The sequence below is a fragment of the Haliotis rufescens genome, unplaced genomic scaffold, assembly GCF_023055435.1.
Source record: "Haliotis rufescens isolate VD_foot unplaced genomic scaffold, xgHalRufe1.0.p SCAF_10, whole genome shotgun sequence".
Taxonomy (NCBI): Eukaryota; Metazoa; Mollusca; class Gastropoda; order Lepetellida; family Haliotidae; genus Haliotis; species Haliotis rufescens.
The window spans coordinates 42,469,404-42,497,389 of record NW_025963780.1 but is presented as its reverse complement, the minus strand read 5'-3'; the positions used below and the strand labels follow the sequence as shown (position 1 = coordinate 42,497,389).

General features: G+C 42.5%; 1 protein-coding gene across 1 annotated transcript; it reads left to right on the top strand.

Annotated features, from left to right (window-relative positions):
• Positions 1-548: 548 nt before the first annotated feature.
• LOC124114689 (transcriptional repressor NF-X1-like) lies at positions 549-26,698 on the top strand. The gene is made up of 23 exons (XM_046475374.2): positions 549-719; positions 1,498-2,314; positions 3,129-3,293; positions 3,767-3,844; positions 4,148-4,250; positions 5,138-5,209; positions 5,884-6,023; positions 6,673-6,763; positions 7,552-7,760; positions 8,373-8,504; positions 9,332-9,414; positions 11,098-11,206; positions 12,212-12,331; positions 12,866-12,945; positions 13,367-13,471; positions 14,832-14,960; positions 15,962-16,053; positions 17,207-17,287; positions 18,343-18,477; positions 19,840-19,906; positions 21,109-21,254; positions 22,058-22,165; positions 24,183-26,698. Exons 2-23 carry the CDS (start codon positions 1,558-1,560, stop codon positions 24,298-24,300), a joined length of 3,120 nt encoding a protein of 1,039 aa, XP_046331330.2. The 5' UTR covers positions 549-719; positions 1,498-1,557; the 3' UTR covers positions 24,301-26,698.
• Positions 26,699-27,986: the final 1,288 nt, after the last annotated feature.

Genomic DNA, 27,986 nt, shown 5'->3' with positions numbered 1-27,986 from the left:
ATTTCCCAATTAAAAAGGTTTATAAGCAATTCACACCACGTATGTTCACATTTAGATATACTCGTTTGTTTGTCATTTTAAACGTTGTTTACTTTAAAAATAAAATTGAAATTGAGCATACTTGAATATTTTTTTAATATATTTAGTACTAACGTATAGATACTAATTTGAAAGTCCAAAACAGACAGTCTCATTTTATAACTCACAGTAATAAATATCTATTTATAGGATAAATATTTAGAATATTATGTTTTTGGTTTGGAATAAATTAAAATACATGGTAAATGATAAGATATCGTTTATTTTCTCGATATTAACGCCCTTCTACGAACGGTGTCGTTTTAGCCTGGCAAATTTGGTGACGTTTGGATAGGCGCCGTTTTAGCGTAAACAATTGGCGGAGAAATCAACATATATGGTGTACAGAATGCGATAATACATTGAACAATTTGTTTTCATTACCGTTGAAGCGATATATATCTCAGGCACTCGTATATAAGTGAAATAGTCTTTAGGAGAGCAATATATGTGGCAATCTTATCCAAGGGACATAACTCTGTTTTTGCTTCTGAAGCATATTGCACCACGGAAACAGTTATTGAGTAGGAAAACAAAGTATTTAAGAGCACAATATTCACGACGAACCAAACAATTTTGAAAGTCGCACCGACACCACATCTTTGAAGCATTGCTAGAAAGTCGAGTGTCGCATTTAATTGGTGAGAAGGCTGACTATGTCCTGAACGTTTGTGTTGTCATTTGGTCAATTTGGGCACACTAGGAAGAGGCCGGGTACCTGTGACAGACCCACAGTTACCGGCTATGTTGGCGCCGTTTGTTTGATTGAGTACTATGTATTTGCTGACAGTGAAAGCCTCTTATGAACAATACCATGTTTTCTTACAGACTTAATGTTAACCTCAAAACCAGAAATTAAATGTCAAAATGTTCTTCAGCATGCGATGAGTGACACCCTCATCTCAGAATAATCCTGACGCCGAAATTGAACTGGTGTGAACTGTGAAACGGCAGTCTGGTAAAATTCCTGTTGGTCTTGTTACCAATCGCCCATGTGTTTGTCATTTTAATAGTGTTTGTTTGTTGTTTAACACTGTACTAACAAATCATTAATTGACAGTCACAGAAAATCACAACCTTTGTCCATCCGAATATTTTTCAACATAGATTTAGCTCACTTCATTATTAAACGACCCGTGAAGATCTGGGTTAGAATAAATCTTCAGCAACTCATGCTTGCCATAAAAGGCTACTGAGGGGATCGGGTGGTCCGGCTCGCTGACTTGATTGATGCATGTCATGGTATCCCAATTGCGTGGATCGATGCTCATGATGTTAATCACTGTATTGTCTGGTCCAGACTCGATTATTTACGGACAGCCGTCATATAGCTGGAATGTTGCTGAGTGCGGCGTTAAACAACAAACCAAAAATCAAAGACAAGACTTTTTTTAACCATTTTCATTTGCTTCCTTCTAGCCAGAGACAAGTACCAAAATATCCGCGAAAAAGAAGCAAGTTGAGTTACAAGAACCAGCTATGAGTTACAGTCAGAACTCCCAGAACAGCTACAGCGACTTCAGCTACAGCGACCCCACCAACGCTTCAGGTGCCAGCCAGGCATACTTTAACCCCTATAACGGTCAGTACTACTACACATACGACTACCAACAGGCTTACCCACAGCAGCCTGTGTATGGCCAGCAGTACCCACTGTATCAATACCAGGATACTCAGTGGGTTCAGGAGCAGGCAGTACCCTCCCATTCCTACAGACAGAACCGTCCCCGGGGGCGTGGCGGAGGGGGGCAAAACACCAGAGGGAGGGGGACATGTTATTATAACCAGAACTATTATGGACAAAACCAAGGTTATTATAACCCAAATATGCACGATCAGCAATATTATGAAGCTAATTCTGGTCCAAGTCTGTCGGACGTAAACGAACAAAGCAACGAGTCAGCAAAACAGTTCGATCAAGGACAGAGTAGAACCTCAGAGTACAACAGCAGTACTACCACAGGGAGTTCTAGAGATGGAAACTCAAGCCGTCCAAGATATGGGAGTGATCGTGGGGGGAAACGGAAGCAGTATAACTACAGTGCGAGGGGGGAGCACAGTGGGCGGGGTAGAACCAGCGAGGACAGGGGAAAGGCATCTCCAGTTCCGGGTAGTCGGCCGAGGTCAGGCGACAAGAACAGACGAGAGGATGGCAGAGAGGGTGATGAGAAGGTTGGCCAGGCTGGTGTCAGGAGAGGTCAAGGTCATCGTGCTGAGAAGGATGAGACACAAAGGGGTAAGAGGACTTTATCATCATCTGAGAATTAACTTTCACTTTGTGCATGTTGTGGGAATTCATTGGAATATGAGTGCGGTCCAAACCTTATGAACACCAGAGTTTGGAAAAGCTGCATGAAAAACTTCACATCATTAAACTGTAAATATAAATGTCTTATTAGGTGAAACTGTTTACCATGGTAGAAACTAGCAATTTTAGTCCACTAGTCCTTATAATGATAACATATAGCAGGACCCTTAAAAATGACAAATTTCTACTTGTTCTGATAGTACGTACCTAAACTATTGGGCAGTTTGGCAGAGACTATTCGACAGTTTACAGAGATAAGCCTCATGTTAACTCAAGTACATTTGAAATTAACATTTGTCAGGGGTTTGTAAGGGGTGTAAAGTAAGAATTATGGATCGAAGCTGCCATCCTAACAAGTGAGTTTGGTTTATCACCACTATTAACAGTATTCCAGTTACCATATTACATCAAGGCGTGGCGTGTCAGCTTAATGTGGAAGGGAAACCCTAAGTGATACAGTCTCAGACACAAACCACTTTGGTGAAACCCATGAGCACGGGAATGGTGCTGACAAACCTTGAAACATTATTGTGGCAATCCAGGATTCGAACCTACAATCATACTGCTGTGCCCAAGGGTCGCAACTCTGCACAGCGAATGGTGGCACCTTAGACAACCGTCCCCTCCCCAACTCTAGAATATTGCCTATTGTGGCATGACTCAAATAGAGAACAATTGCAGTGGTGGAAGGTGCATGTTTATATGTAACCCCGGCTAATTCTAATGAATATTTGTTGTCCAGGAACTCTGTTGAACCAGCTGTCCCGCGGCAAGTACGAGTGTATGGTGTGCTATGACAACGTGCGGTGTGAACACGCCATCTGGAGCTGCGGCAACTGCTTCCACGTCTTCCATCTGCACTGCATCAAGAAGTGGGCTCGGACTTCCACCGTCACAGAGAGAGATGGTGAGACGCTCTAATATGGTGCATCACTCTCATGAGGGGGCATGCCTATGTCATTTTGAAAAGAAAGAGAATCATCATTGACATTTTTCTGGAGAATATCAATGAACCAGGAACATACTAGTAGGAACAAACTGATGGGTTTTTTCTTGTCTATTTGGTCATGCGTTTATCTGTGCAAGCAAATACTAGACTGTAATAATTTGTGCCAGTTAAATATATTTTGACCATTTGATTCCTAGAGTAATGATTTTCTCTCAAAGACGTTTGACAGGATTGTGTACTTTTTGATGTGGCTTTGCTTTTGAAACACTCATCCAGTATCACTCTGACCCAGTTGGATAATGTCAGCATGTTGTTTGTGTTAGGCCTAACATATTCTGTCCTGTTTTAGTGTTTAGAGGGAAGGGGGGGTTGAATGATGGCGCATCACTGAGAGGTTGTTCACACCCGGCCCTTGTGTTTCTATCTTTCAGGGAGTGTCACAGGCTGGAGGTGCCCTGCTTGTCAGAATGTCACAGAGAAAGTGCCCAACCAATACCGCTGCTACTGTGGTAAGTGTGTGCAGGTGCTTGTCAGAATGTCACAGAGAAAGTGCCCAACCAATACCGCTGCTACTGTGGTAAGTGTGTGTAGGTGCTTGTCAGAATGTCACAGAGAAAGTGCCCAACCAATACTGCTGCAACTGTGGTAAGTGTGTGCAGGTGCTTGTCAGAATGTCACAGAGAAAGTGCCCAACCAATACTGCTGCTACTGTGGTAAGTGTGTGCAGGTGCTTGTCAGAATGTCACAGAGAAAGTGCCCAACCAATACCGCTGCTACTGTGGACTTTCACAGACACTGTGTTTGTGTTTCAGCAAAGATGCGGGACCCAGCATACAGTCAGTATGAGACCCCTCACAGCTGTGGGGAGGTGTGTCACAAGAAGAGGAAGGGCGATTGCCCTCACCCTTGCACTTTGTGAGTTATGTCCCTTCACTGCCCTTGTACTTTGCCAGTAGAGTTATGTCCCTTCACTGCCCTTGTACTTTGTGAGTAGAGTTATGTCCCTTCACTGCCCTTGTACTTTGTGAGTAGAGTTATGTCCCTTCACTGCCCTTGTACTTTGTGAGTAGAGTTATGTCCCTTCATCTTCCGTTTCGAACCAATCTGATGGTCAATGGTAAATTCATCTGGGAAATCTGGTCAGTCATAAACATTTTCAAAATTCATTATGATGGCATTACCAAAGACATAAACATAAGTATAAACATTTGGGGTCAGAGGCACAAATTTCAAGATTCTTGTAATGGCCACAGCCATCCTAATGACAGTGATGTTACCGAGAGTGTAACGAACTGGGAAGGAGCGTGCCCTTGTATTTTGTGAGAAGAGTTATGTCCCTTCACTGCTCTTGTATTTTGTGAGTAGAGTTATGTCCCTTCACTTCACCCTTGTATTTTGTGAGTAGAGTTATGTCCCTTCACTGCCCTTGTATTTTGTGGGTAGAGTTATGTCCCTTCACTTCACCCTTGTACTTTGTGAGTAGAGTTATGTCCCTTCACTGCCCTTGTATTTTGTGAGTAGAGTTATGTCCCTTCACTTCACCCTTGTATTTTGTGAGTAGAGTTATGTCCCTTCACTGCCCTTGTATTTTGTGAGTAGAGTTATGTCCCTTCACTTCACCCTTGCACTCTGGGTTCCCTATGCCTTAGATTAGAATGAAATGCAAAGCAAACAAGGAGAGGAAAAGTCTTTGTTTAGCATGGTTGCTCTTCTCTTCATGTTGTTGGATAAGGCTGTGTCCTTGTACATCATGTAGCAAGCTGTCACTCACTGCAGTCACAAATGTATGTTCCTCCCCTCAGACTGTGCCACCCCGGACCGTGCCCCCCGTGCAGTGCTACCGTCAACAGAAGCTGCGACTGTGGCAGATCAAAGTAAGGAGACTACTATTCACAAAGCTTTATCAAATATTCTTGCTTCATCTCAATTAGCAGAAGACTCAAATTGGCCCCCATTATTTCGTGCTTAGCAAATATTGGGACTGTAATGCAACAAGGAGACATCACCAGTGTACGAACTAGTTTCCAAAGTTCACTGGTCAGGAGCCATCATCATATTTTCCTAAACTAAAACACTTCCAATAAACTACAAATGCAAACAAAATTATGTGTTAACTGACTTGACAATTTGTAGAAATAAATATGTATTGACTAAAATTGTCAACTTGATAGTCGGGCCAGCTTTATGGAAATGTTACTGGCCCAATTTAAGAGGCAGGCAGCTATTTGATATCACTTAGGAATTACATCACAATGATTTGCAGACCATCAAATGATGTCACTTTTCTTTCTGCCACTGAAGCTGGTTAGCTCTGTTTAGTACTTTTACTATAGCCAAATGGTTAAAGCATGCACAGTCACGCCGAAGACCCAGGTTCGATTCCCCACATGGGCACAATGTGTGAAGCCCATTTCTGGTGTCCCCCGCCGTGATATTGCTGGAATATTGCTAAAAGCGGTGTAAGACCACACTCAGTCACTTCATACTACAAACTATCGATTTCTTTCAAGCACATGATGACCTACAGCCATGTGTTTTGTTTGTCCAGGAATCTAGTACGGTGTGGTCACGACACAAGCTACAAGTGTGACGCTGTGTGTGGCAAGTCCCTCAACTGTGGCAAACATGAGTGCCAGGAGGTGTGCCACAAGGGCGATTGCCACGCGTGTGAGGAGAAGGTCACACAGAGTACGTTGATTTATCTTAGACCAGGGGAAGTTGGCTGGCATAACGCCTAACCGTTCACTCTGAAAGCCATGGTTTGATTCCCAACATGGTTTCAATAGTTACAGTTGTAAATGGATATGTATATTATCTTAATTTTATTTTATTTGGTCTTATTGTATTTTTTGATTTGTATTCTATTTGTTTTTTATATTTATATTTATATTTTTATTATATTTACTCTTTTTTTTATAGTGATGTTCCTTTTAGCTTGTTGCCAACCAATGCTGTTTCTTTGGGAACATTACAATTTAAATATATTGAACTGACATGTCCAGGGAAATGAGATTAAAGGTTTACTTCAAAATTGATTTTCGTTCAAATAAATATATTAAACACATTTTTTCTAATATTTCAAGAAATAAGAAGAATTTGCAAAAGATGTCTAAGTAACTACTTGTGAAAATATTGAAATACTGGTGCGTGGACTTGAATCTTTTAAACAGTGTTATTAGATATACAAATTGAACCAGTGTGCTCATAAATCTGTTTGAAGGTACCCTTGGTTTTACTTCTAGCCTAAAACACCCTGATCTTTGCCTTGAAAAGCCTTAACAATGCCTTGCATGAGGTAGAGGGTGTGGACTGACTCATCTACCTGTCTGTGTTCCAGAATGTTACGGGGGCCACAGTCAGAGGGACGTACTCTGTGGCAGTGTCGAGTCCAGAGAGGTGTCCTTCTCCTGTGATGAGGAGTGTCGACGGTAGGTGCATGGAGCTTTGTCTTGTATTTTTTGTAAGTTAGAGACATAACAGTGCCATATATGGCCTACCAAGACATATTCTTTCTTGGTTGGAGGCAGGATCAAAGGCACCACTGATCATATATTAAACAAAATATGATGCCGTACTTGATCTGATCTGGTCTGGGAAAGACCATGTTTAGCATTTCTAAATAATAATTTCGGTTAATTTGTGTTGATTAATGGTGATTAAGAAGTTGTTGCAATTTCCGGCAGTAAAATTTATGTTGACTGTTTTATATTTATTAATAAATCAGTTTGGGGTTTTAATGTGACGTTTTATTTTTATTGTATAATGATGTAAGTGTTTAAAACTGAAAAGATGTCAGTACTATATAAGAAAGGAATGTAGTTTTCACTAAAATGATAAAGTGATATCATGATACTAAGCTTGATTGATTATCATAAACCCGTGAAAACCCGGGTTTGAATTGGTCTTTAGCAACCCATGCTTGCCACAAAAGACAGCCAACGGGATCATGTTGACAGGCTCGCTGACTTGGTCGATGCATGTCATTGTATCCCAACTGCATTGATCGATGCTCATGATGTCAATCATTGAATTGTCTGGTCCAGAATTGATTATTTACAGATCAGCGTCATATAGCTGGAATATTGCTGAGTGCGGCATTAAACAACAAACTGATAAGCATGATGATGATGGAGATTGTACGAATGCTTCATTTGGAACTGATGTCGCTCTTGGCTAGTTCTGCTGCTGTCCTGACCGATATTCTCTGTGTCTCCAGCGCCCTCAAGTGTGGCACTCACACGTGTGAACAGCTGTGTCACCCCGGGGAGTGTGGCAGGTGCCCCCTCCTCCCAGACCTTGTCACACACTGCCAGTGTGGCCAGACCCTCCTGACCGACCTCCCTGATGGTCAGCGCTCAAGTTGTGCTGACCCCATCCCAGTCTGTGATAAACTGTGCTCAAAGCCTCTCACTTGTGGCCCAAAAGGTAGGTTAAGTTGAAATATTCTTGTGTATCATGAAATGCCTTCTTCCCGAGCCAAGGGAGTTAACTGACTATACAGGTCCAGCTCCAACCTTGCTGACCTGGACTGGAATTTCTGAGTTCTATTTTGGATGGAATGACGATTCTATGTATAGGTCAATCAAAATCACATAACGAAATCGAAATCCAGTTTGTAAACACATGGCAACTGCAATGCAGGTTTTGGTCGATTGCAGTATTTGCAAAGCTTGTGTTCCGCCACCATGGTTCTAACACTTCCCAAAGTAAATGCTTATTACAATATATATCTCATTATCGATCAGATCTTGACTGGGTGCCCCCATTTTTTTTTAAGCAAATGTAACTGCAAGTGGTATGACAGGTGGAATCTGATTCTTCAATGGAAGGGGCATAGAAGGGACTCGTAATAGCCACTGGTGTTGCTGCGACCGAGCCACAAAATTGCAGCCTGGTTTGGCAAGGGTGGAAATTGGACTTTTATGTCAGTCAGTTAAAGAGTCAGATGTTGGTCACTTGCCAAGGATAAATAAAAAAACAAAGAGTTTGGTTTCACTTTTGTGATCCATTGAGTATTTACGCCTATTTTACCTACAGATGCCCCCCATACATGTGATCGTCCTTGTCACATTGGGGAGTGTGGTCCCTGTGAAGGGGAGACAACTCTAATGTGTTACTGTGGGGCCAAGGAGAAGGTTTTCTCTTGTTCTGAAACAACCAAATTTACAGGTAAGCCTTGTACAACTGATTCTATGGTGCCAGTCTTAACAGGACACAAACATATTTTCTTATTGCCAAGAGAAACATGTCACAGGTTTTGTTCAACAGAGTACACTCAGTTCATGACAAGTCAATGTTTATTTGTGAACAATAGTCAAAACGAAAAGTAAATATATTACTTACATATTTCTAGTTTGTTGTTTGATTCCTTTTCTATGTTAGATGTTGTAAGAGTTAATCAAAAGTACCATCTTTTAATATTACCCCATGGGGATTCTGGATTGAAATTCATCCCCAGCAACCTATCGGGTATGCTGTTTGATTGATTGTTGCTATGATGTCTATGAAAGCAGTCTAAAAATAATTGAGTCTGGACCAGACAATCCAGTGATTGACATTATGAGCATCAACCCAAGCAATTGAGAAATGATGACACGCTGTCAACCAAGTCCCCGAACGGGACTGCCCGATCCATTTAGTCACCTCTTACAACAAGCATCGGTTGCTGGGGACCTGTATCCTTGCCTGTAATCCTCACAAGCAACAACATATGCTTGTCATGTGAGGCGACTTAATGGATCGGATGGTCAGGTTTTCTGGCTCTCTCGATTGTATGGTTTCTTGTCCTGACTCTTGGGAGAAGTCGCACATATCATCAATCTAAAAGCGGCGTAAAACCATTCTCACTCACTCACTCATATTATCAATCACTGGTATATCTGGTACAGACTAAATTATTTACAATGCAGGTAAACGTGATGTAGATGTATATTACTGGTGCAAAATACACAACAAACAAATAATGTATATCGTGTATGTTATTTTCTGTTTTGTAGTCACTAATCCTTACAAATGTGAGCGGCGATGCACGAAGAAGAAGTTGTGTGCTCGTCACAAGTGCACTGAAACATGCTGTACGGTAAGAATCTTTGGGGGATGGGTTCGTTCCTCCCGGCCATATTGGGTTACATGTGAGGTGAGGTGAGGTGAAATTGGGTTTATCGTCGCGTCCTGGGTTACATGTAGTTGGGTTTATAAGGGCGGGGGGGGCGGTCGGGTAGCCTAGTGGTTAAAGCGTTGTCCCGTCACGCCGAAGACCCGGATTCGATTCCCGACATGGGTACAATGTGTGAAGCACATTTCTGGTGTCCCCCGCCTGGATTTTGCTGGAATATTGCTAAAAGTGGCGTAAAACCATACTCACTCACTCACTCATTATAAGGGCGGGTAATTTAGGAATGCGAGAACCACGGGAATGGATCCAGGGGTTAGTGCAGGTGTACCGAAATACGAGCCCTTTGAGTATGATGATCGTTGGGATCCTGCCTGATTCCCATCATTGCTCCGACGCCGTATCAGGGCGTGTGCTGAGAAGCCTTTGACCTGTCATAGATGAGTGGTAATAAAGATGGGAGAAATAGAAGTCAAGGCTTTTGAAAGGCATTTAGAAGTGCTACATGTAAGGTAGAGAATTTATGGATGTCAACATCTTTATCATGAAGGACTCAACGTTTTGGAGTATATGCTTACTCCTTTGTCACCTGATGATATACTCCGAAACATTGTGTTCCTTATAAAAAAGAAGTTGACATCCATAAATTCTCTGATGAAGGAGTAAGCAAAAACTACAAAACGTTGTGTTCCTCATAATAAAGAAGTTGACATCGATAAATTCTCTTCCTTATGAAATATAAGTCATTTTGAACTTTTAAATTTGTGTGAGTGTGTCTTACCAGGAAACATCGTCAGGTCTATCTGTATGTGTAACATGCAATTTTTAAAAATTTTCTTTTCATCAATATTATGTCTCACAGTCATTTTTTGCATCCCAAAGAAAATGATCTGCATCCATTCTCAATTTGTATGCATATGGGATGAGACCGCCTCCGTGGTCTAGTGGTAGAGCGTCTGCCCGGAGAGCGGAAGGTTCGGGGTTCGATCCCCGGCCGCCTCATACCAAAAGACTTTAAAAGATGGTACTTGTTGTTACCCTGTCTGGCGCTCGGCATTAAGGGGCTAAAACAAGGACTGGTCGGCTCGGAGTCAGTATACTGTGTCTGAGTGGGGTATTCATGTTAAACTGCGGCAAGGTATCTCAGTGAGCTAGCACTATAAATCGACATCAGTCCAGACTAGTACAAGCAGACACACAAACATAACACATACATGCACATCGCTATATAAGTGCAATAATCTTGGACATGAAGTTAAATCCCATTTCACCCATCATCCATATAGTATGAAGTACCGTATTTGACATAATAAGCGCCCAGGGCGCTCTCAAAATTAGAAATAGTCAGCTCTTAATAGAATGTTATTTTGGTGAGAGAAAAAACAGAGTTGAAAGATAAATTTCGTGGTTTATGCTGACAGCCTGAAATGTTTATATACGACAGATATATTTTTTCAGAATTTAATTGCCTATTATACGCGAATAAATAAGTCTTTTGTACATTGATCAATCGGAAGGGGTGCTAATTGGGATTGTTCACCAGCAAATATATAAGTAAATAATGCCGTGGGCGCTTATTAGAGCAGGGCGTTTATTACATCGAATACGGTATTTTACGTTGGCTAAACCTCAGGTTGGTCTGTGTTCCAGAGAGATGTTCACATCTGTGAAGTGACGTGTGGCAAGAAGCTGAAGTGTGGCCGCCACAAGTGTAAGGCTCTGTGTCACCGTGGCAACTGCCAGCCTTGTCTTGTTGCTGGTAAGTCTTGACTGGAACGTACTGTAATTACATTAAGTAATACGTTACCACTGTTATACCGAGGCTGTTGTCTCCCACAAATTATACCATATTAAGTGCCCAACTCCAATACATGTCCCGACCAATTTCTAGATTTATAACTGTCCTCTTAGACTATGACTGAAAATTTACATTACAGTCGATATATTCTTGTGTAAAATACAGATTTTGTATAGAAAACGGCACTACATGAGTAGAATATTGCCTTGTAACTATTATCGAATAAGTTTTCTTTTAATTGATGTTTGAACTTGGGTCCCTAACACTCGATGTCTGATAATAAATTTAACTTGCGTATGGTTTAAAGAAGCTCTCCTCTTTGTCAATTTGCTGAGTGCCAGGAAGCTTATTGCAGTGCATACAGTACATCCAACTATATACAACTGGCACCTGACAACTGATGTGCCCCTTCTGCTTTATTCTCGCTGCAGTGCTTTATTGTACGATAAACAACTCCCACTCGTCGTTTATTTCTTATATGAGACATCAACGTTATGTACAGTTAAGGATGACAATAAATTGTACAAGCCGTAAAAATATTTACCGCATTTAAATAATGATGATTCCCTGAAGAAAATCTGACCTCGGCAATCTCGGACAAGTCTATTTTATGTGGGTATTTCCCGCATATTCTCATAATCCTCACCTCGATTACCTGTATCTTTTCTCCCAATACCGATTGTCATATCTCTCCAGCTTTGGGATGCGATCGTTCGGCTATCATGTTTATCTGCATTGCCCTGCTACATTTCAAAATTAGAGTTGTCACATATGCAACATTATCAAATCTCCAGAAATGACGTCATGATAGAACAATGTTTTATTGAAAAGTAAACTATGCTTCGTTCTTCATTGTTCTTTGTATTTTATCGCGTAGCTATGTTATTTAAATCAATAAATACATGTCACAAACTCTGTGTTTAGTTGATGTAATTATCAAGATGCATGCTGTGTTTAATCTGTCAGGTTTTGATGAGTTGTCCTGCCACTGTGGAGCAGAGATCATCTTCCCACCAATACCGTGCGGGACACGCCCACCTGAATGTCACAAAACATGCGTCCGAACCCACCCGTGTCAACATCAAGGTGATCCTTCCTCCTTTTCCAAATTTCTAGTATGACCATGTTAGGGAATTGAGCCCATTAGTCTCATATCCTCTGCATAGTTGCCAACCTTAGATGTGCCAGGATCTGCTGTTGTGGCTCAGATCCTAATGTTGTGTTGATTGATCAGCTTGATCCTTGGTCTTTCAATACCCGAGCTCATTGAGTGAGTGAGTGAGTAGGTATTACGCCGCTTTTAGCAATATTCCAGCAATATCACGGCGGGGGACACCAGAAATGGGCTTCACACAATGTACCCATGTCGGGAATCGAACCCGGGTCTTCGGCGTGACAAACGAAAGCTTTAACCACTAGGCTACCCGACCGCCCCCCGAGCTCATTAGTTTTAACTGTTTTGCCAACTGGGTTTTTGTCCGTGTGAAAGCAGACTTGAAATACTTCGATATTGAAGCAAAAGTACTTTGTTTTTTAATAATATCATACTGTTGTGGCATCAAAGATTTGCTCCAATCAATGAGAGTTTTCATCCCATATACAACATTCTATTGTCTTCAGTTCGCCATAACTGCCACAGTGACAGTGTATGCCCACCCTGCACGGAGCTGATGGAGAAACTCTGTATGGGAGGTCATGAGGTAAGATCACAAACTCCTAACAGGAACATGTTTCGTGTGTCATTAACATGGCTGGAGAACCAGTTAACTTCATACTTAAATATCTGTATAGAAATTATGACATACATTCATCGGGAAAAGACAGATGCATAAATAATCTATGTGTTACAAAAGTAATTTGAGTAATCTTATGACCTTTTCTTATATGCAAGCCCGTGCGTGTGTGATTGGTTGCGTGCTTGCATGATTGGTTGCATGCCTGGGTGATTGGTTGCGTGATTGGTTGCTTGTGTGCGTGATTGCTTGCGTGCTTGCGTGATTGCTTGCGTGCTTGGGTGATTGGTTTCGTGCTTGTGTGCGTGCATGTGTTCGGGCGTATGTTGTTTTGGGTGTTTTTTCGTGCCACTAATGATGTAGTTGAGTTAATTATTTCCTGTTTCAGACTCGCAAAAACATCCCCTGTCACATGGCTGATATTTCCTGTGGGAGACCGTGTGGTAGACTGCTCCTGTGTGGGATACACAAGTGTCTGCGTATCTGTCACAAGGTGAGCCCCTTCAGTGTGATGGTAGGGTACACATGGTTACTGCAGTGTACAGCCCTGTGGTGATTCTGGGTTAGATTTGCTCCCCAGTAACCTTTGCTGGTCATATATAAGTGGTGTCTTGTCATTGTGTCTCAGTTGTGTGGATCAACGATCATGTTCATCTATTTGATTGTCTTGCTAGAGTCGGTTATTTATTTAGCCGTCATATAGCCCATGAAGATCAGGGTTAATCAATCTCATTAATATCAGATCTTAGTTCTCGCTACCGCTAAACAAAGATCTGAAGACGTCCCATTACGGGTCATGTCAGAACGACCTTTCATCCGACCAATAAGAGCGTCGCTTACCAGATCATGAAAGTGACAGTTGGAATGTGATTTCTAATCATGCAACCTCGAAAACTTTAACACGGGGTATTCAGAACGATAGTTACCATGGTTACGGGCTTAGCCATTCCAGAATGTTGTTTGTTCAGGTTTCAATTTTTTTATCGAGAATATGTTTTGAAGCGTAGTCGCCAGTTTGAAATTAGTGCCGTAAAGCACGAGAAAGCTGCCTTCTGATTGGCTAACGTGGACTTCTTGTCAGTCATTTCATTGGTTGGTCAAAGTTCGCGCAAGGTCGGTCTGACGTGACCCGTAATGGGATGTCCTCAGATCTTTGTTTAGCGGTAGCGAGAACTCAGATCTGATTTTAATGAGAGTGAGGGTTAATTGGTCTGCTTGTTGTAAGTTGCAACTAACGGGATTGGGTGGTCAGGCTGGCTGAGTATTTTGATGCATGTCATCATATCCCAATCGATGCTCATGATGTGAGTCACTGAATTGTCTGGTCCAGACTTGATTATTTACATGTCACTGTCATATAGCTGGAATATTCCTGAGTGTGGTGTTGAACAACAAACAAACTGCTGTGTAGGGGGTTCTTTACTCTAGACTAGGGTTTGGACAGGTGACCGCGTTTTTTTACTCCAGACTAGGGTTGGGACAGGTGACCCAGGGTCCTGAGTGTGGTGTTAACAACAAACAAACTGCTGTGTACGGGGTTCTTTACTCTAGACTAGTGTTGGGACAGGTGACCGCGGTTCTTTACTCATGACTAGGGTTTGGACAGGTGACCCAGGGTCCTGAGTGTGGCGTCAACAACAAACCAACTGCTGTGTACGGGGTTCTTTACTCTAGACTAGGGTTGGGACAGGTGATCCAGGTTCCTGAGTCGGTTCTTTCAGTTTTCAGGAGCAATGTATAACCTGGCTAATGCTCCCTGTCATTGGTCGTTGCTCATGTTATCAAGCACAGGTTCACCTGGCCGTGGTGATGATGTTGGAGTGTTACTGATGTGTTGTATGTTGGTGATGCAGGGGGACTGCGAGAGGGAGGGGGACGTGTGTGTACAGCCGTGCGTCAGGAAGAGAGAGGGATGTGACCATCCCTGTGCAGCTCCCTGTCATCCGGACGACGCTTGCCCTAAAGTGCCTTGTAAAGCTGAGGTCAGTTCAAAATAACTGTGATCATGATTCATTCATCACTTTAATATATGGCTGAAATACTGCCGATGTGACGTTAAATATTAACTCACTCACTACCATGTGATTTGTTGTAACAATTTGTAGCATGCAATTTCAGCAAGAAAAGTGTTTTGTTGTAGCATACAACTCCAGTTTCACATTGTTCTTGTTAAAAATCTCATCACAAAGGATACTTCAAGCGATGATGAATCGTTGCTGCTGCTGAGTGAGATCTTGTCACTTTGTGTCCGAAATATTGACAACACAAGCCATGGGAGGTAACTCTGGAGTTACCAACTATATACATTTATTGATTGGGTGATTGGTTACAATTTGTGACATGCCTTTGGGCAAGTTCTGATCCATTCAACTCACTTGTACAAGTAACAGGTATGAGGCGACTGAATCAGTGCAACTTAGGGGTTCTGAGAAGAACCTTCAATGCGACAAGTCGTTACTTGCTTAATCACATGCGACAAGTCATTACTGCAAATCACATGAGAATCTCTTCTAATGACTTGTCCTGGGGGGCATGGGTGGCCCAGTCACCTAAGGCACCACAAATCGCTGCGCAGAGTTGCGTCCCCTGGGCACACCGAAAACCTATGATCGTGGGTTCGAATCCCGGTTCGCCCTGATTATGTTTCCAGGTTTGTCAGCACCATACCTGTGCTCGTGGGTTTCACCAAAGTGGTAAACGCCTAAAACCTGCATCAGTTCTGGCTTTCACATTAAGCTGACTCGCTGTGATATGACCATGATAACTTGAATACTGATCAAAGTAGCATTAAACCCAACTCACTCACTCACTCACTCACTCACTCACTCACTCACTCACTCACTCACGCACGCACTCACTCACTCACTCACTCACTCACACTTACTCACTCACTCACTCACTCACTCACTCACTCACTCACTCACTCACTCACTCACTCACTCACCTTGTCCTGTGTGTGACCCCAAGCATCCCTGTGTTGCAGATCACCATCAAGTGTCCGTGTGGCCATCAGAGCGCCAAGGTGTCCTGCTTGTTGGGCGGGGACAGTAGCACAAACATCTCTGAGTACCAGAAGTAAGAACACCTCATTCTGCTCGTATATGTGGCTCAATCTTACCCTTCCTATATGAGTGGTCTGTCTCACCCTTCCTGTATAAGTGGCCCAATCTCACCCTTCCTGTATTAGTGGCTTAGTCTCACCCTTCCTGTATTAGTGGTCCGATCTCACCCTTACTGTATAAGTGGCCAGTCTCACCCTTCCTGTATAAGTGGCCCAGTCTCACCCTTCCTGTATTAGTGGTCCGATCTCACCCTCCCTGTATTAGTGGTCCGATCTCACCCTTCCTGTATGAGTGGCCCAGTCTCACCCTACCTGTATTAGTGGTCCGATCTCACCCTTCCTGTATGAGTGGCCCAGTCTCACCCTACCTGTATTAGTGGTCCGATCTCACCCTTCCTGTATAAGTGGCCCAGTCTCTCTCTTCCTGTATTAGTGGTCCAGTTTCACCTTTCCTGTATGAGTGGTCCGATCTCACCCTTCCTGTATAAGTTGCCCAGTCTCACCCTTCCTGTATGAGTGGTCCAGCCTCACCCTCCCTATATGGGTGGTCCAGCCTCACCCTCCCTGTATGAGTGGCCCAGTCTCACCCTTCCTGTATGAGTGGCCCAGTCTCACCCTTCCTGTATGAGTGGCCCAGTCTCACCCTTCCTGTATTAGTGGTCCGATCTCACCCTTCCTGTATTAGTGGTCCGATCTCACCCTTCCTGTATAAGTGGCCCAGTCTCACCCTTCCTGTATTAGTGGCCCAGTCTCACCCTTCCTGTATGAGTGGCCCAGTCTCACCCTTCCTGTATGAGTGACCTAGTTTCACCCTTCCTATATAAGTGGCCCAGTTTCACCCTCCCTGTATGAGTGGTCTGATCTCACCCTTCCTGTATGAGTGGTCCAGTTTCACCTTTCCTGTATGAGTGGCCTAATCTCACCCTTGTGATGCCCAATCTCACCAATATTGAGCATAAATCCAAAGTATTGTTCTCGTTGGCTTACGTTTCCTAAGGAACACCTAAACATCTTTATGAATGCCTTGTGGCACACTTGAAAGAAGTCGTCACGATATGGCTGAAATATTGCTGATGTGACGTTAAGCTTTAACTCACTCACTCACTCACTTGAAAGAAGCTACCTCTGTCTCCCTGGACTGTCACTGACCATGTGTTGTGTTGCCAGGGTGACCGTGCAGCAGCTGTCCAGTGGGCGTGTCATGGACATGGCCAAGTTGGCGAGTGTCATGAAGGGCGGAACACGGAGGTACGTACCGCTTCATCCTGCATTCAGCAGGAGTCCAACTGCCTGGATTAAAGAGGCCTTTTGGCTGTGAACGTATAAGGCCTCACAGTAGACTATCTACTATCTCAATGTAACAGTTATCTTTTAGGAGAAATATATTCTTTTTGATAAGGTTTGATATTTGTTTGAGGATGATTTGGTTAGGATTTCCTGGACATGTACCAATTTTGAGGTCATGTCTCATTACCCATGTGAAGAGGTTAGAATTGGTCCCCAGCAACCTGTGCGGGTCGTAAGAGGCCACTTTGTGGATCGGGTGGTCAGGCTTGGTGACTCAATATCAGTCACTGGATTGTCTGGTCCAGTTATTTACAGACCACTGTCATATAGCTGGAATATTGCCCTGTGCAGTGTTGAACAATGTGCACGTGCCAAGCATGTACGCGCACACCCACAGATCTCCAGAAATCATATTCATTCAGCCATTCCAGAAATTATATCCACGACATGACCCGGCTGTCACAGTGTGTATTACCTAGCTGTCTCACCTATACAGGGCCTCTATGTGTTTGATGGGCGGTTGGGTAGCCTAGTGGCTAAAGCGTTCGCTCGTCACGCCGAGGAACCAGGTTGGATTCCCGACATGGGTACAATGTGTGAAGCCCATTTCTGGTGTCCCCCGCCGTGATATTGCTGGAATAATTGCTAAAAGCGGCGCACTCACTCACTCACTCACTCACTCACTCACTCACTCACTCACTCACTCACTCACTCACTCACTCACTCACTCACTCACTCACTCACTCACTCACTCACTCACTCACTCTGTGTGTTTGTGTACAGAGATAGTTTTATAGGTTGAAATCCCAGTTTTCAGTGATTATGTTTCTAGGTTTGTCACGACCATACTCACCATCATTGGTTCCACAATAGTGGTAAATGTCTCAGACCGTATCAGTTCCGGGTTTCCTCCCACATCAAGCAGACACCCTGTGATATAACTGGAACACTGTACAAAGCGGAGTTAAATTTCATGTATTGTTGGTATATTGAGAGAAAATCACTTGACCTTCCAGCTTGGACTGTGATGCTGAGTGTGCTATCATTGAGCGGAACCGCCGTGTGGCGCTTGCCTTGGAGATCAAGAACCCAGACTTTCAAGGGAAACTCGGCAACCCTACGTTCTCTGATTTCCTCAAAGAATTTGCCAAGTAAGTTATTACAATGACTAGAATCAGTGATTACACTGGAGACAAGACATAAGGATATTTTCATGATTTTATTACCTTGGTTCAGAATTATGGTCCTGAAACAATTGGTCACTGAGGACTACCATCATTGGATTTTTACTTCTCCTCAGCGCAGTTTATTAGTGTCAGGCTAGCAGAGTAGCGTGACGTTTGAAGGCTGCTGACACAGCCATAGCTAAAGGTCATAATGAGGGACACTGGACTCAAGACACTATAACAGTACCATTGCAACCAACTAGCCACGGGAACTGTCTGATGAGATCAGAAGTGTCACCTAGCTCATAGTATGTCATAACATCCTGTTGATCATTGCTCATGCTGTCAGTCCCTTGTTTAAAGATCTCATACTGCCCAAATAGACCTGTGAAGATCCGGGATAGATCCAGGACAGAATAGGTCTTCAGCAACCCATGCTTGATGTAAGAGGCATCTAACGGGATCAGGTGATGAGGTGACATAGCTGGAATATCGCTGAGTGCGGCCATCAAACAAACCAAACAGTTGCCCAAATATGTCTGACATCATAATATATATAACACAACTTTTACTCACATATTTACTAGGGTATTTTATTTTGTAACCTGTTTCCATGAACATAAGTGATATTGTACCAAAGGGAAGTATTTACATGATTATTTAAGTACCTGTCTATTACAATTCCATACCCATCTTCACACAACGAAGCCCCTGCAAACATGTGGCCTATCTCAATTGAAACCCATACAAACATGTGACCTATCTCAAATGAAACCCATACAAACATGTGACCTATCTCAAATGAAACCCATACAAACATGTGGCCTATCTCAAATGAAACCCATACAAACATGTGACCTATCTCAAATGAAACCCATACAAACATGTGGCCTATCTCAAATGAAACCCATACAAACATGTGACCTATCTCAAATGAAACCCATGCAAACATGTGGCCTATCTCAAATGAAACCCATACAAACATGTGACCTATCTCAAATGAAACCCATATGAACATGTGACCTATCTCAAATGAAACCCATGCAAACATGTGGCCTATCTCAAATGAAACCCATCCAAACATATGGCCTATCTTAAATGAAACCCATACAAACATGTTGCCTATCTCAAGGGAAACCCATACAAACATGTGGCCTACCTCAAATAAAACAAACAAACATGTGGCCCCTCTCAGATTCTCAGTCTTGTCCCTTGAAAAAAAGGGTTGGCTCCTAAAAACTTAGGTTTTGCTCCTAAGATATTCATGTTAGGAACCGCTTGCTCCCTAACAAAAGAAAGAACTTGGAGGGCTGCATTTCTGACACATGATTTTATGTCCTTTTTCAGAAAGTACCCGAAGTTTGTGTCGGATGTGGAGAAGGCCCTGAGTGATCTTGTCCACTCTGCTAAACAGGTGAGTGGAGCACACATGATGAGGACATTTCTGTTCCAACACAGATCACTCACTCATCATAGGGCAGGTGGGCTGGAGAATGTTCATTCCTGATTGTACTACAGTTGAACATGGATATAATGAACTACAAGGGACTTGAGAAATCAGTTCATTATATACGTTTTTCGTTATATACGTTTTCACTCAGAAACATCCGCATCTTGGATAAAACAAAACGCAATACACATAATTGCAGCATTGACTTGTATTAGCAGTGATCACTTCATAGTATTCAACTGATAACATATTATAAAGTATTTCATAACATTAAATTCATAACGTTTTTAGAACACATATCATTTCACAATTTACATACGGGGAGATGTGCAGTCGGAGATTTTGCTCTGGCCTCGTTTTGCTGACTGCATTCGTGAAACTGCAACGTTGAGATCAGCCAAACTCTCAAATGATGTCATCTGTGTTACTTTTGCATGTGACCGCCTCCGTGGTCTAGTGGTAGAGCGTCCGCCCAGAGAGCGGAAGGTCCGGGATTCGATCCCCGGCCACGTCATACCAAAAGACGTTAAAAGATGGTACTTGCTGTTACCCTGTCTGGCGCTCGGCATTAAGGGGCTAAAACAAGGACTGGTCGGCTCGGAGTCAGTATACTGTGTCTGAGTGGGGTATTCATGATAAAAACTCCGGCATGTTATCTCAGTGAGCTAGCACTATAAATCGGCATCAGTCCAGACTTGTACAGCCACACAAACACACACACGTACATGCATTTTGCTATAAAAGTGCAATAATCTTGGACGCAACGTTAAACCCTATTTCACCTCACCTACTCAGTCTGATAACGAAATGTTGCAGATTCAGAATGTTGCACTGTCGGATTCAGCCACACCATCAGTCAACACGAAGCCACCTTTTCGGAAACAGTTCTTTATTGATTCGATGACTTGGTTGATGCATGTCATCCTATCTCAATTATGTGGATTGATGATCATGATATCAATCACTGGATTCTCTGGTCCAGACTCAATTATTTACAGACCACCGTCATAAGCTGGAATATTGCTGAGTGCAGTGTTAAACAACACACAAACACACAAAACAACATCTAGCCTTGTGAGCAGTCTGTCCATCATACCATGGGTGTTTGTCTGTCCGTCAGTCCAACCGTTACACTGGTGATAGTTTGAGACCATTATTTATTTCAGTCCAAGCATGCCACTCGGAGCCACGCCTTCAGTCCGATGACCCGGGACCAGCGCCATCTCGTACATGAGCTGGCAGAGTTCTACGGTTGTGAGACTCAAAGTTATGATTCGGAACCAAAGAAGAACGTGGTTGCAATCGCAAAAAGGTATGTACTGGAGTATTGGTCATGCCTTGTGTTGGTCGAGTCTCCTCAGTTCCACCCAAGGACTCCCCATGGATTCACTCGTCAGGGGTTAAATATCCTTCTGCTGTATTTGCCCTCTTCTTTTCTACAACTTCTGACCTGTGAGGTGAGGTGAGGTGAGGTGAGGTGAAATGGGGTTAAACGTCGCGTCCAAGATTATTGCACTTATATAGCGACGTGCATGTACGTGTGTGTGTTTGTGTGGCTGCTTGTACTAGTCCGGACTGATGCCGATTTATAGTGCTAGCTCACTGAGATACCATGCCGCAGTTGAACATGAATACCCCACTCAGACACTGTATACTGACTCCGAGCCGACCAGTCCTTGTTTTAGCCCCTTAATGCCGAGCGCCAGACAGGGTAACAACAAGTACCATCTTTTAACGTCTTTTGGTATAACGCGGTCGGGGATCGAACCCCGGACCTTCCGCTCTCCAGGCGGACGCTCTACCACTAGACCACGGAGGCGGTCTCTGACCTGTGAAGATCCGGGAGAGGATAGGTCTTCAGCAACCCATGCTTGCCGTAACAGGCGACTATGCTTGTCATACGAGGCGACTAAGGGGATCAGGTGGTTAGGCTTGCTGACTTGGTTGATGCATGTCATCTTATCCCAATTATGTAGATTGATGCTCATGATGTCAAACACTGGATTGTCTGGTCCAGACTCGATTATTTACAGACCGCCGTGATATAGCTGGAATATTGCTGATTGAGACAATAAACAAAACAAACAAATTCTACAACTTGTATTCCACTTCCAGAGACAAGTGTTGGCTGCCCAACTCGACCTTGACTGCTGTGCTGCAACGTGAACATGGCCGCACGGCACCGCCTCCAATACCTCACTTCCACCAGTCCAGTGAGCTCAGGTGAGTTTCAGGGAATTCCTCCGCACTCATGGCCTTATGTTTACACTGTTTGTGTTGTTGGGATATTTCACCATACCCAACAGTGCTCACACTATCAGCCACTACATTTTCTGGTCCATGCAAGTTTGTGCAAGCTGCAATTCTATGACTATTGCTGACAGGAGTGTAAGGCCTTTTTGTCTTCCGACACGAAGTGAAAGGGGGATATAGAAATGGGTGCTGTCTGTCCATCCTTCACGTTTCGTTTCCAGAGAAGATATATTAACCAAACTTGGCACATTGATAGGTCTAGTGATGAACTGGTGCCTTTTGTTAATTTATGATTTTGAAAAGAATTATTTTTTGAGTTCCATGGCAGCACTTTGACTTAGACTATAAATGGCAGAAGAGCTTGTTTCCGAAGCAGATCTAGATAAACGTACAATATTTCTTGCTTTGCTTTGCCTGTCATATTGGCAGGGGAGTATTTCCTGCTTATTTTTTTTTTAACAAAATAGTGGCCATAAAATAACAGAAATCAGATAACAATAAACTGTCTTGTGACTCAGTTTTGGGAGCCGCTTCTGCATCATTTCAGGAATGTGCATGTGATATTATTTATCGTTGTTTAGAGGCCACAACTTTTAACTATTTGGAAGTCGGCCTTGAAATCCCAGTCACTACACTGGTTGATGTTCGCTTGGGTATTCATGGCAAATGTGGGGCGGTCGGGTAGCCAAGTGGTTAAAGCGTTCGCTCGTCACGCCGAAGACCCGGGTTGCATTCCCGACATGGGTACAATGTGTGAAGCCCATTTCTGGTGTCCCCCACCGTGATATTGCTGGAATATTGCTAAAAGCGGTGTAAAGCCAAAACTCACTCACTCACTCACTCACTTGGCAAATGTTTGTGGGTGTAAATGACATCAGTTGAAACTAGTGTCAAACCATCCATTATGGACACTATCTGACAACAAACTCAATGTTTACAAGTTAAGGCTTATTTGTATTTCAAATCATAATTCTGTATATATTTGCCTTGAAGTTGGCATTTGATCTTGTCACCATCTACTTTAAACATTCGGCCACAGATTTTGCAAATCAAGTAAATATTTAGTAAGAGAATCTCACATTTGACCACTTTCTAAATGGCATTGTGTGTTCATAGCTTTCGTGAAGATCCGGGGTAGAATCAGCAACCCATGCCTGCCATAAAAGGTGACTATGCTTGTCGTTTAAGGTGACTGATGGGATCTGATGGTCAGGCTCGCTGACTTGTTTGATGCATGTCATCAATCCCAATTGCGTTGGTCGATGCTCATGATATTAATCACTGGATTCTCTGGTCCAGACTCGATTATTTACAGTCCGCCGTCATATAGCTGGAATATTACTGAGTGCTGCGTTAAACATAAACCAAAATAATAGCTTTCGGCCATGGGAGCCATGCCAATTTACACTTGTCAGAGGGCTGTACAAAGTATGTTATCTAGACTACCAGTTGGACTTTTTGTGGAAGACTTGGTGGTTGGGTGGGTTAGATAGCTGACTTTGTGTGCTGGTGATTAGTTGCCTCACTCTGACAGTGTGGGTTTGAATCCCGGGTGGGACTCAAACCAGAAAGTACTAGAATCTGTACTTTACCAAGAAAGTGTTCTCCCAGATATGACATTTGTTAGAAACATAATTGATAGAATGGATAGATACCTCACAAGGACAGATGAATCTCTATCTTTGATGGTCATTTAGTTTTGGGGGGAACATCCTGGGATTTATATAGACCTGCTCAGAGGCTGATATTCAGCCAGAAGTCTGCAGCAAATGTTAATAAAAATTCCCAAATTGAACTGAACATTTCCCAACTCATGTTACATTGTACTAATATATAAAATTAATAGCTATTTTATGGCTTTGTAGAAGTAACCTGTATTCATTTATAACAAGACCAATAAATGGGAACAGGTTTTTATGCTGTGTTTTATTTTTTTGCATTATCCCAAATATGACATTTGTCACTCACTGAATCATCCTCTTTTCAGGCAGGGTTCCCCAGCATCCAATGTGGTGAAGCTGGAGACCAACTCACCCTCCCACACCCGCAGAGAGAGGACCCCCCCTGGTCCTGCCATCGACTACTTCGACTTCTCCGTCAGCTGATCAGCATCCCACCCTGTCAAAGGGAGACAATCTTGATGTGTGTTAATTTCAAAGTTATTGATTCAACATGGTGATACTTAAGGTTGACGGAATCCTAGAATTAACATTTACTCTGATGCACAAAGATACAATGACACATATTCAGAGTTTTACTCTGCAAGTTACTGGTGAAATTAGAAAATTTATCAGCATAGATTTGTGAAAGGCCATTATTTTTGTAATTGTTGCATATTAGATTTTTTCTGCCCGAGTCTGATCTCAGAGGGTTTAAATCAAGAAGCTTTCATATTTATAGACTCTGCGATTGTGCAGAATTTCGGCTTTTCTCGGAAGACGCTGGGTGTTAGTTGCAGGAGTCAGTGTATCAAGGGACAGAACTCTGGATTTCTGCTGAATGGAATTAACAATGACTGACTGATTTGGTAAAATTTGAATGTCAAATTAAACACTGGAGTTAATGAATTTTTGTGGCATTGATGGGTTTTCAACAAACAAAATGTAATTTTGTAATAATGTTTTTCTCCTTTTTGTTTGTTTGTAATAGAGTCAGGACCAAACCTACACAATAATGGCCTTACTTGTAAATTGACTTTAACCAAAGGTCCAGTGATGCCCTGTGTCCAAGCTTTGCTGAAGGACCTGACTCCGCAACACAAAGCTAATTTGTGATCATGGTTCATACTAACATGACTAAGGAACAGACCATGTAGTATTCAGGAGGGAGGTCAGGGAGACCTGAGATTTCTTTTAGAGACAGAATATTTTATTCTGTCATTGCTTCAAGACAAACATTTCTTTTCTCTGAACAACACTTTCTTTAAATCCAGCATTTTCATTTCTTTACAGCAATTTATGGAACAGATTATTATAACACCCTCCCCCCTGCATATGAAATGGTTGGTCCAAGGGAACGGATAAAGAGCTTAGTGTGCAAACTGGTCCATTGGCTGGGGTGATAATGTAGTGCTTTGAACATGCTTCAGGGGATGGATTTGGAGCATCATATATATATATATATACAGGTTATTATTAATATTATTATCATCATGGACCGAAGCAAGGGAATTTGTTTTTAATACTGCTGGTCCATGGTAGACACAGAGAGAAATGCTATCGAATATTCCAGAAAGTCCACACCACATGGAATACTGGGATAATTATGTTAGGGATCATTTCTGATTGACTGTCGTGATGGTCTTTGTGATAAATGACTTTTTTTATTGTTATTTGTGTGTAAAGAATGTATTTTGAGATAAACAGATTTTCCCAGTGATAATGTTTCGAGAAGATATTACATATGTAAGATAGTTGGCATTGACAGTGCTTATGTTTCATTTTGAGTTGTGGCTGAAAGAATATTCTTGGTTCTCGTACATTGATGTCCTTGCTTTAAAGCAGCTTAATTTGGTTCTACACGCCTAGACACGGCCATGTAGCAACATTTGGTGCAGCCTGTCTGCATCAAAGGCAATAAGTGTCGGGGCAAGTTGAAACTTGGTATGTTTCCTACCCTGGATTGCACAGTTTATCAAACTAGGCCTTTATTTTTTTATAGTTAGTTTACATAAACAACTAATCTGTCATGCAGACCTTGAAACAGATATACCCAATACAGCCCATGCAAGTCTGTTATAGTTGGCAAGTCTAGATTACTGCAGTCTGAAAAGGAAGCAAGTCTCGGGGCTCCTTTTGATTACGTTTTATTTAGATAATTTAAGAGTGTATTTTTTTTTCTGTAAATGCTTTCATTTCAGTGACTGGATGTTCGTTTAAAAATGACAAACAATAACTTAAATAACTAAAAAAATGACTTTGGGAGAAGATTCTAAGTATGACTCATGTCACGAATAAGAGCATCATTATTTTGTTCAACGTTGGGATTTTGTTAATGTTCTTATTTTCCTAAATTCTGAGGTATTTTGACATTGCTTACAGTGCAGTAATGTATAACTATGCTTCAAAGCCACTTTCTCTTGATTGGTCCTGTTATCATTGAAACATAAGTTACATCTGCAAAGTCATAACATGATTTGGGAATTTTGACTAACATTGACTGGAGACTTGGGTCTGAATATCGGCCTGTGGGCAGGTGTGAATGACCCCTGAGTATCTCCTGAGACTACTGGGAAGTCGGCCATGAACCCTCATTAACACAGGTTACCGGGGTTAATGTTCTCAACTTTTGCATCTAATTTATTGGTGTTTACGAGGATGGCAGGTGCTGAACATAGTGTCCAACCACCGACATCCTCTTTGAACTTGGTTTTCATTCATTAATAATCAATTATTTTGGGAGTTTAATTTTATCGATATATTTTTTTCACCCACCTGCATTGTATGTTTTGTAAAGATTTTGTTAACTAACTAATAAAAGGCCTAACGGAAAGTCCTTGCCAGGCATGGTGTTGGTTTATTGTGTTAGCCTCTGACAAGGCTTTTCTGTTTTCCTGGAGGGTCTAGCCTTGCTGTGAGATACATGAAGTACCTTTCAGTGATGAAGATAAATATCAGTGAAAATTTAAACGTTTATGTTGAACTTTCGATGTACCACGTTCACGTATAGATAAAAGGCCATGAGCAAATAATGACTTATTCATGACGTTTTCATCCCTCTTTGTGTGGTGGGCTAGCCATGTGGTTAAGGCTGTGGTTTAGCATGTCTTAGACTTGGGTTTAATTCCCGACGTGAGTACGTCTGAGAACCATTCTGGTTAGGTCCAGTGGTATTGCAGGAATGGTGCTGAAAGCAGCGTGAGACCACGCTGTCATCTCATTGGAAAATTAAGCCTGGTAGACCCGTGAAGATCTTTCCATATAACTAGAATACTGTTCAAACCGGCCCTATCCGTGAAGCTCTGGGGTAGAATAGGTCTTCAGCAGCCCATGCTTGCCGTAAAAGGCGACTATGCTTGTCGTAAGAGGCGACTAACGGGATCGGGTGGTCAGGCTCGCTGAGCCCAATCAATGTTAACTTAAAAGTAGTGTGCTCCTTATATCTTTGTTGAAAAATATGATTTGTTGCCAACCATATCAACTGGAAACATCAGGTATAAATAATTCATATCATCTTCCTTGTTGGCAGTAGATTCGAGATGAGAGGGTGTTGTACATTCTGAAGCAGATTGATGTGATGGCATACTTATGAAACCTATACCTACGCGAGACCCATGAAGATCCGGGGTAGAATAGGTCTTCAGCAACCTATGCTTGCTGTAAAAGGCGACTATGCTTGTCGTAAGAGGCGACAAACGGGATTGGGTGGTCAGACTCGCTGACTTGGTTGATGCATGTCATCGTATGCCAAATGCGTGGATCGATGCTCATGATGTCAATCTATGGATTGTCAGGTCCAGACTCGATTATTTACAGACCGCCACTCACCTTTTCAAGAAGAGGAACAAAGTCGGAGTTTCGCACATATTAAGGAAAGCAGCTCGAAGTCAACACTTCGGTTATGTAATGATCATGCGGAACTAAAGGGCTAAAACAAGGACTGGTCAGCTCTGAGACAGTATGCTGTACAAGCGGCCACACAATAATAATCTTGAACGCAACGTCAAACCGTATTTCACCCCACCTAATAATCTTATGAATAAAATGTTGCCATTTTCTGAGCACAACGCAAGTGGGTGACAGCGGTGCTTCCATATTGATACTACAACCTTTGAAACTGTCTTTTTAATGTT